The sequence below is a fragment of the Enoplosus armatus genome, chromosome 9 (assembly GCF_043641665.1).
Source record: "Enoplosus armatus isolate fEnoArm2 chromosome 9, fEnoArm2.hap1, whole genome shotgun sequence".
NCBI lineage: Eukaryota > Metazoa > Chordata > Actinopteri > Centrarchiformes > Enoplosidae > Enoplosus > Enoplosus armatus.
Window position 1 is genome coordinate 9,077,042 of NC_092188.1, and position 15,331 is coordinate 9,092,372.

At 46.0% G+C, this 15,331-nt stretch overlaps 1 protein-coding gene across 1 annotated transcript; it reads right to left on the minus strand.

The window, feature by feature from the left end:
* Nucleotides 1–3,229: 3,229 nt before the first annotated feature.
* On the minus strand, nt 3,230–14,700 carry erfl3 (Ets2 repressor factor like 3). Its single transcript, XM_070912277.1, has 4 exons — nt 14,654–14,700; nt 5,532–5,647; nt 4,213–5,354; nt 3,230–3,916 (listed from the first exon to the last, which is right to left on the minus strand). The coding sequence occupies exons 1-4, from the start codon at nt 14,683–14,685 to the stop codon at nt 3,230–3,232; spliced, it is 1,977 nt and encodes a 658-aa protein (XP_070768378.1). The 5' UTR covers nt 14,686–14,700.
* Between the last annotated feature and the right edge of the window lie 631 nt (nt 14,701–15,331).

Genomic DNA, 15,331 nt, shown 5'->3' on the forward strand with positions numbered 1-15,331 from the left:
TTACACATTTTAGTTATATTACATTTGTAAAAACTAAAGACAAGAAAAAGGTCTCTGGTTTGGGGTCTTGAAGGTTTGAAACAGGGAATGGAGTTCGGGAGGGTTTCACATCATCCAAAGTGATGTACACAACATAAAAAGCAACAGCTAACAGAGCCATGGAATAATAATAATGCCAGGTGGAGAGGTAAATAACCCAATGAGAACAATAATAACAACAACAGTAATCAATAGCAATATCGACATCAGAAAAATAAACTGAGAAACCTTTCTTTTGATAGAGAAATGTAATATTTGTGCTGTTTATCTACCATTCTTCGACTGTAGAGGCCTGAAACAGGATGAGAGAGAGCCTGTGTTACAATCAGAGTCCAATCAATCTTTTTACCCTGCAATATCATGACCGAGTCAGATCACGCCGCCGTCTGCAGGAAGTCAGACAGCGGCTGAAACAGAGCGGGGGAAAATGAAACAGAAAGAAGAGAGAGAATGCAGAGCAGGTAAGACTGATGCCTCATCTGTTGCTGAGATATGACAAGTAGTAATAAGGCAGCTGTCAGTTCAAATACAGACACAGGACTTGGTGGGGCTGAGGGTGTGTGGTGTGTGTGAGAGTGTGTGTGTGTGTGTGTGTGTGTGTGCGCGTGTTGTGACATGCTCCAGTCCAGACCACAGGGGTCTGATGAGGAAATTCAATCAGCTCAGCTACACAGACCGCCTGGAGGCCATCTATCTCACAGTTCGCTGCTATAGATCCATCTTGTTGCTGGCCAGGCGGGGACAGGCCGCTGGTCAACACGGCTCAGTTAACCAATCAGACGCCTGGATGACCTGGCCGCAGAGACGAAAAGCTCCAGGATGTTAAAACATAATCATTTGTGTATGTGTGAATGTGCATAGTTTGAGGAGAGGGCCTTTCAGGACAGGGCCTCACGTGTCGGACTTATCCAGGCTATCTTACAGTAATGATTAACCCCTTAACAACACCCCCCCCACTCCTTTGCCCCGATCCAGAGCTGCTGTGAACTTTGGAGCATTATGCTAACTGGCCTAAGAGAAAAGACAGGATTACTACTTCACTAATAACCCATGAGCTAACTCTGGGCGCACCCACCCACCCACACACACAGAGGGCCTGGAGAGGTGGCCTGGGGCCAGAACTGCTCAGGCCGGGGTGAACCCCAGTGAGCTGAGCTAGACTGTACAGACAGGAAAGAGTGCTGCGTGCTGAAAGGGCAAGCTCCTGCAAATGAAGTGAATAGCAGAGAGAACCACATATCTGAATCGTTAGTCTGTTCGAGTCTTGTTTCTTCCTCTTCGTGCTGGTCTTGTCCTGGTAGACTGGCCTGTGCTGTTTTTCTCTGGCTTGTTTGTCTATGAAGCAAATGTACAAGAAAAACCCGGACACCCCCCCCGGCCCCACCCCTTCTTCATTCTGCCCACCCACCCTCCACACCATATTACCTAGTGAGTGGCATGACACGTCTCACCACTCAAAATAATCCACTTACAAAAAAATCCTGAATCAATCATATCATTAAAATGCTGTGGTTCTTTTAAAATCTTTTTTTTAATAATTTCATTTAGAATATATAAAGATATAGTCTGTATGTGTGTTATTAGAGCTCAGTTTGCACTTTTGTACATGCTATAAAAACAAGGCATAGAGAGGCAGTGTGTGTGTGTGTGTGTGTGTGTGTGTGTGTGTGTGAGGTCTAAGATGTTCCCTGCTCTCTCAGGCTCTCACACTCATGTAGTTAACAGGCCGGGCAGTCTAACACACTCTCAGGAACCTGAGGATGATGCCACTACAGAGCTGGAGGTCCAGACAGAGAGAGAGGGAGCATGTTTAATAGATAAAGGCAGTGCTGTGCATGTGTGTCTCTGCTGGTTTAGTTTAAACACTATCTATGATTGTTAGAGGAGCTTTAGCTGGTGAACTAAGATTCTGTGCTGCTGGGACTTGAAGGAAAACTATTTTCAGTATACAAGCCATGTTAGGGTGAGGCGAGACGGCTAGTGAGCTGTTACGGGAAGCCCTAAAACCCTTCCTCCGCCGCAGCAGTCCTTTCTCTACACTGAAATACTTCTTCATTCCCCTCCTCACATCTGCCTGGGGTTAAAATTATTTCTGTTAGCAGAGTCGTGATCTTTCCACAGGTGGTCCGCAAGAGAAAGAGGGGCAGGACAGTAGAGAGACAGAGAGGTTATACAAAAGTCAAAAGCTCTGAGAGAACAGTGTGCCAGAGTCAAAGTCTGTGTATGTGTAAATGTGGACATGTGTGTGTGGTCTTGCATCGCAGTGAACATTGTTAAGCATCCGTTTGCAATGCGTACACTGTGAGTGCCCGTCAATATTGGCTGGGTTTTTTTTTTGTTTTTGCTTGCGTGTGTGTGTGTGTGTGTGTGTGTGTGTGTGTGTGTGTGTGTGTGTGTGTGTGTGCATGATTCCAATAAACATACAGCAATAGGCTTCCCTGAGTGGAGTGGGCCAGGTTTAAGAGTCAGTCAGACAACACCCAACAGCCCCACTCTTCTTGTCTTGGAGACACACTTTTCCTTTGTCCCCCCCATGATCTTTTATCTGCCAAACTTAACAAGGGTTTCATGAGTTTAAGAATGATTACTCATAGCAGTCCTCTCCCTTCTTTGCTCTCTGCCATGTCACTCCAGGGCTGTGGGTTTTAGAAACAGGCACTTATCAAAGTCCCCGTCAGCTTATAGATAAAGTAGCATAGGGGAGAGTGTGCACATCGTCATCCTAGGTGTGTTGCTGGGCTTTAAGGGAGTGTGTGTGTGTCCCCTGAGCAAAGTGCTGATTGGCTGCTGATCCTACTGATGGGGCCTGAAGGCAGGAGCTGTGCTACTGGGGCAGGGCATCTGGAGCTTCACTGGCCAGGTGGGAGGTGAACTTGGAGCCAAATTTCTGATTTCAGCCCAGTCACTGATCCTGGGATGGCTGAGTCTGAGTGAGTCCCACCTCCCAAAGGATGTGTCCCAGAAGAGCCCTGATCCAGACAGATGATTGGTGGGGGATCTGATGGAACAAGAGTCAGGCTGTCTCTGAGGTGTTGGTTTTACATGTGTGTATGTTGGACTGTGCTCTCAGTTCACTGGAGGTTTCAGGAATCTAGTTTGTCAGTGTGGGAAAGGGGTTACAGAGGAACCATTTACATACTCCTGTGCCACCTCCAGTGCTACTGGAGCAGTAGTGTTTGGGCTGTGTCTCTCAGCAGTCTTTGTTCTCCAGAGACAGCTGTGCAGTAGCACGATGCAGCTCAGCGCTCACCCTCCGCTGTGTGGCCAACGGTGTGGCTAAAGAGCCCTCGTACCCCAACGGGGGAGGACTGTCCCCTTCTCCACTTCCTGTTCCGTCCTCCTCCATCTCCATCCGTCCATTACTTTGCCTCTCTCTTTCCCTCTCCTCCTCTGGTCGTACTTTCTTGTCATCTGACTCCTCTTGTGAGGCCTCCATGCGCTGGTCTTCGCTCCAGCGCCTCTTGAAGCGCAGCTTGAGGGGGATGCACTTCGTCTGGGGAGCTCCCACGGAGCCCGTGTGAGGTGGGGGTGTGTTACTGTCCCCTGGTTCGGTGGGTTCACTCTTGAGGGTGAGCAGCCCGCGATGCACATTGGAGTGTGTGTGCTGCGAGGTGAAGAAGGGCATCAGGCCAGGTGGAGGCGGAGCAGGGGCTTTGAAGACGTCCTCGTCCAGGTCCTCATCTGCATGGGGTTGGTGTTGCGCCGTGGCTGTGCCGTTAGCAATGTGGTGGTGGTGGTGGTGATGGTGGTGGTCAGAGGCTCTGGAGTGGCGATGGGAGAAAAGCTCGAACTCCTCATCTCTCTCATCTGGGTCCTCATCACTAATATCGGTCACCTCCACCTCTTCCTCTGACTCGATGTCAGAGATGGGCTCCACCTGGACAGTCAGATAAAAATGGGAACAGAAATACATTAGTATAATATTTTAGTCCAGCAATGTTTTAAGAAACAGTGGACACCATCAAAGCCCATTTTAATGGTAAAAATTATTCAAAATGCTTTATATAAATGCTTAAATTGCTTTAAGTCAATGTCTGACAATGAAGTGTTGTTAACAGTGTAGATTAAATACGCGTGTCCTTTCTAAGACTTTTTAAGATCTTGAGGTCCCTGTGTGACTTTCAGATTACTGAATAGATCACAATGGGCAATATTCGGTTCTACGTATCTCACCTTTATCTTGGGAAGTCCTGCACTGTTTAGAGACTGCGTTGAGGAGGAGGCAGAGATGAGGCCTGAGCCGCTGGCTGAGCTCAGGTCACTACCGAATGACAGCGAGGAGCCCAGGCCAGAGGTAGACGACATTGACCCAGATCCTGAGCCTGAGGACATTGAGCTCTGCCTGGGTTTGCTCTGGCTTTGACTCTCCCTATGCTTCCTGCCCAGTGGTGGTGGCTGCAGCTTGAACTTGAAGGGAGACATGTGTGGAGGCTCCTCTCCCAGGTGGAGTGGGTGATGCATGGGATGAGAATGTGGGTGAGGGTGGGCAGAGTGAGGTGGATGCGGGTGGTGGTGGGCGGAGTGAGCCAGAGGTGGATGATGGTGCCGCTCTCCTCCCCTTTCTCCTCCTGCTGTCGCTGCTCTTTCTGCTCTCTCGCCTCTCTCTCCGGTCAGACCAGCCTTGTCTGCGGCGGGCCGGTGGGGCTGAGGGATGACGATGTTGGGGTACTGGAGGAAAGCTCTGGGGCTGAGGCCGTAGTTGTACACTGACTGGGTGTGGGCCTGCAGGTAGCGCTTCATGTCCTCTGGGTTGAAGGAGAAGTGGGAGCCTAACATGGGTGACAGTGTGGGCGAGGGAGTGTAGGGGAGGTGAGATGTTGGGGTCATGGAGAGCGCTGGGGACAGAGGAGGGGCTAGCAGGCCAGCGCCTCCCGGCCCTGGCAGAGGGGACACAGGGAAGGGCGACAGAGGCTCTGGGTGGATTCGGTGCCCTGTGGGGCCACGGGAGCCTGGGTGGCCGGCGGGGTTACCTGCTCCTCCATACATACGGAAGAGGGTTTCATGAGACAGACGAGGATGGATGATACTTCGGTAACCTCCTCCACCGCCAGGTCCTCCTCCGCTCACGCCCCTCTCTCCCCTCTCCTCTCCCGCTCCCGTGTTGCCCTCCTCAATCTCAGAATTGACCGAGGTGCCGTCACTGCAATCGCTGACGGAGCCACGTGCCATTCGTCGGGCCACAGAGCTGAACATGCCGCCGGGGCTGCGCAGGTCCTCATTCGGGGAGAGTACTTCGGAGGGCGTTGAAGGAGGAAAGCGGAAGTGAGTCCCTGCACCGGTTGGGACAGGAGGGGCACTCTGAGGAACACTGCTTCCTGGAGACGTTGAGGGAGGGAGGGAGGGAGGAGAAAAAAAGAGGGGGAGAATACTGAGAAATAATATATAATGTTCTCCTGTGTAATCCTATGTAATCATGCTATCGTACTGTGGGATTAGGAGATATCTCAACAGGCATGCACACACACACACAGCGCTAGACTGTCCAAGCTTACCAGTGGAGCCCATGTCGATAAAGGGGTAGTTGACCAAAACCAGTTTATTGAAGTTGAACTTATAGGTGAACCTCTTGCCTTTGGTCTTATGGAGGATCCTCTTGTTGTAGTAGTATCTGGCAAAATGAATAAAGCAGACATGATTAATAAAAATATTAAGAAAAATAACTGCTCACACATGCCTAATGCATGTAAAGACACATCAGGGTTAAATAACTGACTATGCAACCATTTTGATTTATGCCACTATGATTTATGCCATTATTATTGACACTATTTAATCTAAAATGTACACCACATTTTAAAGTATTATTTTGTTCTTGAAGTCATTGAGACTATGACAGATGTGCCTGCACACTCTTTAGCACACACTTTAATAAGCATGGGTCTTTCATGTTGCCCCCCTCTCCTTCTAATGATAGATATTACAGAGTGTTGTATGACATTTGCACAAAGCAGACCCAGTAACAGGAGGAGGCAGGAGGAAGAGGGGGGAGAATGGGGATGAAAAAGAGAGAAAACAGAGGCGGTGGATGGACTGAGCTGTGGAGCAGTGATGTTGTGTGGAGGGATAAACAAACAATCAAGAGATCAGAGGTTAATGTATGCAGCATTAACACAGCGGCCAAATGTGGATTGTAAATGGGTTGTATGCATGTCTAACAGGTGTGTGTGAATCCTGTTACTTTGTGTGTGTTTTGTATGTGTGGCACCATCGCTGATCTATATCTGTCTAAAAGGTCAGGAATTACAGAAAAAAAAGCGTCTTTTAGGGTGTTTTAAGTTCAGACAAGTGTCACACACAACTACACATTCTGTTATTATTTTGCTTGATAGACCCATCTCTTTATGTAACACCAAAGCAAAGCCACCAATAATTCACCCCATCTTTATCTGTTTATGTAATGGCCATTCTCTCTGTTTTTCTTTTTTCAAGCTTTCTCTCTCTCCCATGGCTCCTGCCTACAGTACAAGGCTCCATTTTTATTAACCTTTGTCCAGCTACAGCTCTTTATGTAACATCTCTCTGCTTTCTTCCCCAGATTCACATCCACTTTATGTAACCTCTAGATCCCTGGCTGCCAAGCCTCACACACGGAGGGAGACAGAGCGAAGGAAAGAGGAAGAGATAAAGAACAAGAAAGGAACAAAGATGGTGTGTTTGTCCGTCAGGGAGAGAACAAGCTTGTGTGCCACGATCACAAAAACTACCACCTACCTGTTCAACACTACCCCTGGCTATTCAAAACAAGACTTAACTAGACGGCACATTTGCTCATCATGTCTGCATGCCTACCTGCTTTTATAGCACTAGGCTCCGCTTTCCCTTCCTCCAGCATGTGTCTGCTGGCACAAGTTAAGTGAAGTGTGCTGACAAAGACAGGGGCTTCAGGGTATGTAGGTAATGCTGAGTTAATCAGAACCCATTGACTATCATTACGCTGAATGGTAGTTATCCAGACAGCCATGTGTGTGTGTGTGTGTGTGTGTGTGAGTGTCTGTGGGGAGGTTTTGCCATTCACCCCCTCTTATTATGCTTATTACACAGACTGGTTGGGCCGATTTTGCTCTGGGAACAGACTGTTGCTCTTTTTCACTTGTTCTCTTCAACCCTCCTTCCTTTATCCTACTGATACCTCTCTCTCTGTCTTTTTCTCATCAATCCACCTCCCCCTCTTTATCCCCAACTCTCTCACTGCGCTCTCCACTCGTCCCCTCAGGCGATGGGAGAGGGCGAGAGAGAGGGAGAGACAGAGAGAGACAGGACAGGCATGCACTGTTGAAAACATTGTTTACGCCAGGCACAAAGCAGCATGTAATTTCTGCTCTAGGGGAGACAGAGAGCCGGGAAGGAGGGGAGAGAGGCAGTTGGGAGCGAGGGGACGACAGCGACAGACAGGAAGTCAAGCAGAATTAGAACCACAACAGGACTGTGATCGAATTAGCTAATGATAGAAAAGTCAGCAGGCTGTGCTAGGGCCCAGATATGTGTCCAATATAAATACAGATTGCAAGGGTTGAAAACAAACAAAGTATCTAAGAGCAATTTATTTTGTGTATCACACAGCAACCCGTAACTGGAGCAAAATTTCATGACATACTGCACTTCTGTCAACGTCCAAAACTCACTCACTAGACTCACACTCACTAGCATACAATCTAGTTTAGATTAGTTGTGAGTTTAATAGGTAAACCTAAATAAAAACTAGGGCAGTCTACTGATGAAGACCCAGCAGGAGTGAATAAATTGCGTGGCCTCCGCCACTTCTTGCTCGGTGCTAGTGAGTAGCATGTGCACTGTGTCAATAAGCAACCTGCAATATTTTCCTACAATTTACTTGACTTTATGCTAAGCAGCACCTTGCTTTTGTTTCCATCTGTAATCTTGGAGGAAGGGGACATACAAAAGAGGGATTAGACTAAAATAATGATCTTCTGCGAAATGCATATTGCGCCCTGTTCAGTGGGTCCTCACAGTAATAAAACAGCCTTGTTAATATTTAGCCTTCCCTCATTGGTGTAAATGATGTGGACAAAATATTAGAAACACCTCCATGTATAACACCATTTATCAGCACCAGAGACTACAGCCTCCAAAATGACTTAAAAGTTGAATCAACACTTCTCTAAAACGGGCTGTTGTATTAGACTGCATTACTTTTAGATCAGTGGACCTAAGAAACTAGAAACTTAGTGTATAATGGGCATAAATATGCACACCAATAATATCACTGTGCTGACACATCTTTCTGACCCTGGCTCATGGCAGTCAGATAGTAGGGAGTGTAGCCAACTAAAATTTCGTGTGCGGTTGGCTGCACTCACACATGTAGCTAATAGAAACAATGCTGAAATGCATAGTTGGAAGCAGACAACAACTTTGTGTAATCCCAGCCGAGGCAACTGAAGCTGTGTTTAGAGCACATGGTCACCCATTCTTTCTCCATGCCCCCTCCTCCTGCGCCGTCATATGGGCAGACAGTCTTTGAAGAGCATTTGAACTCACTTCAAAAGAGAAGAAAGAGATTCTTTGAGTGCCTGTGTTTAGCTGCCCACCGCACTCGCCACACACACACACACACACACACACACACACACACACACACACACACACACACACACACACACACACACACACACACACACACCTCCCATATCCTGACTCTATAACTGACATCTCATTCAGGCATACTCAAACACATGGGTGCATGTGTGCCCCCACACACCCCCAGACTGTATTATCCAGGAGATGCAGCTTTATCCCGCTCCCTGTTCAACCAAAAGAGTACATTGAACAATCAATACAAGTATGGATTTAGGCAAAGCCTTCAGGGGAACAGAGGGGAGGCTTTCTATCAACTCAGTTGTTACTGTGTGTGATTCTAGGCCAGGGATTAAGGCTGCGATTACACAGACCTGCTGTGGTCCAAAACATTATGATCAAGGCAGAGAGAGAGAGGCACGCACGCACACACACACACACACGCACACACCAGAGTGCAGGAACTCAATGGCAATGAATGAACATGGATATTTCAAAACAGCACTTTAACCAGGTTTGAAGCCATTTACAGGTAAATACCACAGTATTATTCAACATTCTTTTTATACTGGTGTCAATGCAATGGGTTTTTGATTTCTTACTTTGAATAATAATAATCTACTTTTTCCCCCTCTAAACCTTTCCATTTGTCCATTCAACGAAATGAGTCAAACTTCTAAAACATAGCAGCCTTTAACACAAGCAGCCACACAAGAACTTGATCAGATAAAAAGTAATACAAAATAAAATATTATAAAATTGGAAAGGTTTTTGGGACCTGCCCACTATGGACAACCTTTTGGTTACCCTATAATATGATATGTGTATGAGCTCACCAATCTATTTCAGCATCACTCTACACGTACACACACACACACACACAATGTCAACACAAAAAATGAAGTGAACCAACCCGCTCGTGTGTGCGTGGACAGGCTGTGCCTTGCCCATTGTTGGTCTGTAAATAGGCGCTGACTGTGACAGGAAGTTGGGATTACAATACTCCCCATGAGCCCCGTGTTTATTTTCTGCCTCTTTCGTCAGCATTGGCTGATACACACACACATCCCAGCCAGATCCTTCTACATACACATGCACACACACACACCAGCTGCTCACACTCAGGTGAGTGTGTGTGTACAAGTTGCACATGTGAGAGTTCTTTGTGTAGAAGCCAGGTTTGACGAGTGTGTACTGTCTCAAAAAGGAAATTAAATGTGTTTTTGCAGGGATGTGGGCTGGGACGGGGGGGTGATAAGGCAAGGTGTCCCATACTCTGTATGTGTGTGGAAGGTATATACAGTATGTGTGTTTGTGTGTGAAGATGAGGATCTGGTCAGGGTCTGATTAGGCCGGTCACATGCTCTGTGGGTGCGAATATGTACTCGAGCACACTCTAGTGTGTGTGTGCATTCCGCCTTCATAGAAAATAAAGGCCTCATTCAGTCAGGCACAATGACATACAGACAACGCTCATGTACGCTGAACACATACATGCTGCAGATAGAAACAATGGAAAGACAATGCGCACAAGCATATGTTGAACACAAAGTCATACAGTGGTACTGTCCCTGGGTGCTCCCTCTGCACTTTCTCTCTGGCCCTGGGTGTTTCCACACAATGTGCTGCTGTAGGGGGAGGCCCTCTGACCTACAAACAGGCCCAGCCAGCTAGGTGAGTAACACTCTGTGCATATGCAGCAGTATTTCCTGCAGCATGTTTTCTAGATGTGGTCACTGGGGTTACTTCCAAATGTACACCAGAACCAGTTTTAGTGTAGCAGTTTAAAAATGGCTACTGTATTTCAGGGCTTTCCTGGGAAGAATGGAAAATTGGCATTACAGTAACATACTCTACCATAGTACCATCAATTCACTTTAAAATAGGGTATTATATGTATGTTCTCATGAAGTTTTAGCATACGATAAAAAAAAGTCACCATACCCATGAATCCTGAGGAACCGTCTTTCTATTTATGTACTTTTCATTGGGCAATTTTCCAGCTGTGGTGGCCCATCACACTTAAATGAATGTTGGAAATGAAGCAAACACTACAAACATGTGTGCAAGCAAGCATGCATGGTCAAGAGTCTGTGTACAATGGTGCACTTGTGTTTGTGAATGTGCACATGTGCTGTGTTGTTAATCTTTGCCAGCTGTGCGTGGCAGTCCCCCTGACCTCTGACCACTGTGCTGGAGCCAATGCGGGCTGCTGCTGACTGGAGGACAGGGGGGCCTAGAGGTCTCCAGGAGCTGGGACCTCTTAGCATGATTACACTCATTAAGCCAGTGCTCTGCAATGACTGATTGGCAACAGGCTTCATTTCCCCTACTCTCCTTTGTGGATCAGCACAAGTCTCATTTATGAGAGCGAAGCCGTGGTGTAGGGAATCAGGAGGAGGTCTGAAGACTTGGCCTTTTTATTAGTGGACAGGTTTACTTCCTTGTCCTACCAAATGATCCCTCATGATGAAAACGCAGCTAAGGGTTAATTACTTTCAAATGTCAGATAGCACTGACCTCAAAGGTTGGGGAATATCAAGGGGAGTATGACTTGAAAAGAGCTGACAACTCTCTGGACAACAGCCACAAGCCCTAATATACTGCTTTGGTTTGGAACAACAATCTCATTATTTCATAAATTAAAAAACAAGACTATGAAATGGCAGTGTAACCTATCTCAACGTCAAAACATGTCCACATACATGCACACACACACACGCGCACAGTGTGAGTGTAATCCTCTCTACAGGAGTGGGAATTTCACAGCGGCCGTGGGAGCAGGAGACCAAGATGACGCATGGACTGAGGCTGTGTCCCCTCGACGGAAAGCCAACACATACCCACATGTCCACACACACAATGCAGCAGTCCTGATTAAGGGAATTTCCACCATGTGCATGGCAGACAGGAAAGAATAAGATCATAGAGGTAAAAATAATAATTACACAGGCTAAGTGATAAAAAGAACACTTTAAAACAGGCGTGCCTTTTCAAGTATGTGAGCATGTGTGTGTGTATGCTAATTGACACATGCTGACTTGCAGACTCCAGGTTTTCTCCATATGAAAAGGCACAAGGTGGCCTGCTCTCCAACAGTTTGCTCCATATGGGGACAGTTACCATGCACATGTGTTTGTGTGCCTCCTTTATAACTTCATTACTCTATAGTGTCATTAATCCGCTTGCCACATTACTATTGATGTGCGTCTTGAGAGGCTTCATTTCCAGTGTCTCTTGTGGCGAAGGACTGACGAGAGCTCTGGTGTCAAATCAGGTGACAAAATGGAAGTGGGTGTGTGCATGTGTGTGTGGTGTTTTGTTGACTGTCCTTCTCACTCTGAGCCTGAAGTGACTCTGCTAAATTTACAAGCACAGAGGGAGACAACCTGGCCGTAGGAGGGTGGATGAGGACACCAGAGGAGTTCCAGAGGGGAAACTCTAGTGTAGAAAACTTGCTGATAATCAGCCTCTGAGGCCGGTCCATCAGAGGTCACTAAGACCTGCTATATATAAGCACTTACTGCAGCCTAAGCTCCAAATCTGCTACAGCTCTAGAGGATGGACAAGCTATAAATACACAGCCTGACCACAAGTATCCATATTCTTTTTCTCTCTAATTCAGGATTTTAAATCCGGACTCCAAGTCTAAATGCGTGTGTGTATGTGTGTGTGTATCACATGTATGTACACATTAGTAGTCCACGTTAATTTCCTCTGTCCCCATGTTAATCTCATGTAAATGAGCGTACATAAGCCCTACCATCCTAAATTAAGCATTTCAATGTATTTCCCTTTATTAATGGCCTATGTGGTGTTCTTTAAAGTGCTTAGCCTAATCTTGTCCCTGTTTGGCTGTAAATAACAAGCCGGGGACACACACCACACAGTGAATGAGATGATGTGCTTACCAAGAAGAGTTCCCCAGGGATATGTGATGTCTGTAAAACTGAACTCTAATGTGTTGAGAGGTCACTGTGTTATAGTATATATCACATGCATCTTCTTTCTATTTTCAAACAATAGTGTGACCTAATGTCTCATAATGAAAGCCAAAAGCACAAACAAAAATCAGAAGCATCTGTTGTGCAGCTCACATTTGATCTATTCTATGGGACTCTATTTTTTCCCCTTGCAATACCCCAACTATTTTGTTGGTCTTGAAGCAATTTGCTTTATTGACATGTCAGTCCAATTTGATTTACCTCATACTGAGAAAACCCAATTTGAAGGTCAGCAAAGCAGCCCTAGCAAGAGAAAAACTAAACTAACCATCGGACACAAAGTTTAAAATATGCCCCAATATTGTACTTGTAATTAATAAGTGAGTGATGAGCAGCGTGTGAATCAAAAATTGCCACAGAGGTCCAAATCTAATACCTGACTAATGGCATTGACTAACATTCTGGATCAACAACCTCGGGCATATCCACCCATCCAACATAAGTGATGAGCAGAAAGCGTTACAATGATAATGCATGAGTCTTATATTTGTGTGATATTTACACTTGAACTTGAAGCTAGGGTCACAACCAAAACTGTGCCAAATGGGTCAGTGTTGTAACTCTATTTGTCCAGGTCCGCACCGTGTGAAGGCATGTGGCCAGGGTCACTCTTGCAACAGTATTATAGACTTAGTTAAGTGCTATCCGTGCCGAGGAAGGCATGACTAATGGAATGTCTGGGTGAAACAGAGCCAGAGAGTCAAAGCTGTTGGGGTCTGTGGTTCTGAATGAAATGCTTCCAGCAGGTCATTGCTATAACGGAAATCAACAGCCCAGGTCACAGATGGTATTTCTCAATTTGGATTACAGAAAGTTTCTTTACAATAAATGTAGCCTCAGGGGTGTGTGTGTCTGTGTGTTTAAGAGTCATAACCTCATTTACTAAACATTTGCACCACCGCCAGTTTATCTAGGTGTGTAAAACAACCTCTCTGATCACTCAACACATCCTTTCCGCACACGGAAACCACATTGCCACTGGGAAGGAGACTGTAGTGTACTTGGCTGCATGATAAAGTATTTTAAGGAGTGGCAGTGGAGGAGTTGACCACAGGTGAGGGTTGGAACATAGATAGACTGGTAAACCGCCTTCAGGCTAAGCTCCCTCTTCACCACAACAGTCCAGTAAAAAAATGGTTCTGCTGCACCAATCCAGACAAATCTCATTCACCTCTTGCATCATGCCACTGCAGAGCCTTTTCACAACTACAGAGACCTCCACCAAAGAGATAGGGCACCCTGGTGGCATCTGGCTGGGGACATTTGCAGCTTGTCATTCCCTGTCTCTCAGTGAGACAGTAATGCAAGGAGCCCAACTATATGTATTTGGTACCGCTTCACCAACTTCATTCCCTACAAAAAGATGACAGCCCATGTGAAATCCAGTAGCCAGCGGTCAGTCCACCAAGGCCCCTACTTTTGCCTGCTGCCCAAGTGGCAACGCACCACAACCCTACATTTCACCACAGGGGCCAACCACCCATAAGATTGTGGCTTAATGTTAGATTACTGCAAGCTCTCTCATCAGGTCTGGTTTCAGAGGGGGCCTGATGTGTTTTCCTAACCCACGTGAGCTTTCTAAAGAAGCTGATTCACAAAGGTCCATGAATCACTCTTAGTCTGGCCCTTAACCAGTCAGTGATTTTGAATTAATGTAATATATTTTCTTATATCATAGCTAGTTTTATTCCCCCAAGTGCAGTGTGGATTTATTTATTATAGCGCCTAGTCTATTCTAAACAGACAATAGTATTTTGTGTAATTTGATTGCAAGGTCTCAGTAAATTATTGTTATTGTCATTCAGCTGGAGCTTGGGGGGGTCTTTAAATTTTGAGCATATGCTAAATGTTTGTGTGAATATGCCGCCCTGTACACTCCAATTGTGCTCATCATAATCATGATTACGGCAAATTTAGGCTTTTTGGAAATCGGCTAATTTGGTGTATTTGCTGGTCCCCACACAAGAGAAGTTAAAGGTCAAGAAAATGAGTAAATAACCATGAATGAGTATACACTCCCACATACAGATACACAGAGAAACTTGCTGAATGTGTTCGCTTCATTGTCATCATACCTCAGTGCCCTGCTCAGCTTATCATAGTTCATTTGGGGTTTACACTTCCTGGCCCCCCACAGCCGGGCCACTTCATCTGGGTCCTTGATGACAAACTCGCCGTAGTCCCCCTGCCAGGCGATGACATCGTGATACTCTTCTTTCCTGAGCAGCTCTAGGATGAAGTGCCACAGCTGGATCTGCCTGGACCCGGGGCTCGACTCAGGCTTGTAAGCCCAGTCTGGGAAGGCAAACCCTGTAAGAGAGAGAATAAAAGAGAGTGGAGGGTTAGTGTGGGTCATTGGAGCACAACAAATAACAGTGAATGATGATGTGGAAAGCACATGTTGGAAATTAGACAGAAAGAAACTTGCTGACAAGACTGCTTCTAATATAGAACAACTCATATAACTCAAATGAACCCTGACAAATCTTGTTTGGCTCTGTAGAGAAATTCAGACTATTGAAAAACTGATTTAAAGCAAGGCAAAAGAAAGGGCTAATACATGATTATTATTAGGAGTCAGCAGTTGTAGCTGTTTCAGGTGAGTGCAGTCTGTTCTCTGAGAGAAAAGAGGATTATGGGTGTCTAGTCAAGTATAGATCACATACAACAGAGCAGCTTAGTCAACCACAGAGATATTTCACATTGCACATAGCTGTCTTCACTACTCAGAGATCCCTGATTTTTTTCTTTCA

What these genes read in the sequence shown, in the direction of transcription:
- erfl3 (XM_070912277.1), bottom strand. Translation starts at nt 14,685, where the DNA reads ATGAACTATGATAAGCTGAGCAGGGCACTGAG. An exon ending in AAGCTGAGCAGGGCACTGAG is followed by an intron (nt 5,648 to 14,653) that starts GTATGATGACAA and finishes TCATTTTGCCAG; the next exon opens with ATACTACTACAACAAGAGGA. An exon ending in TATCGACATGGGCTCCACTG is followed by an intron (nt 5,355 to 5,531) that starts GTAAGCTTGGAC and finishes CAACGTCTCCAG; the next exon opens with GAAGCAGTGTTCCTCAGAGT.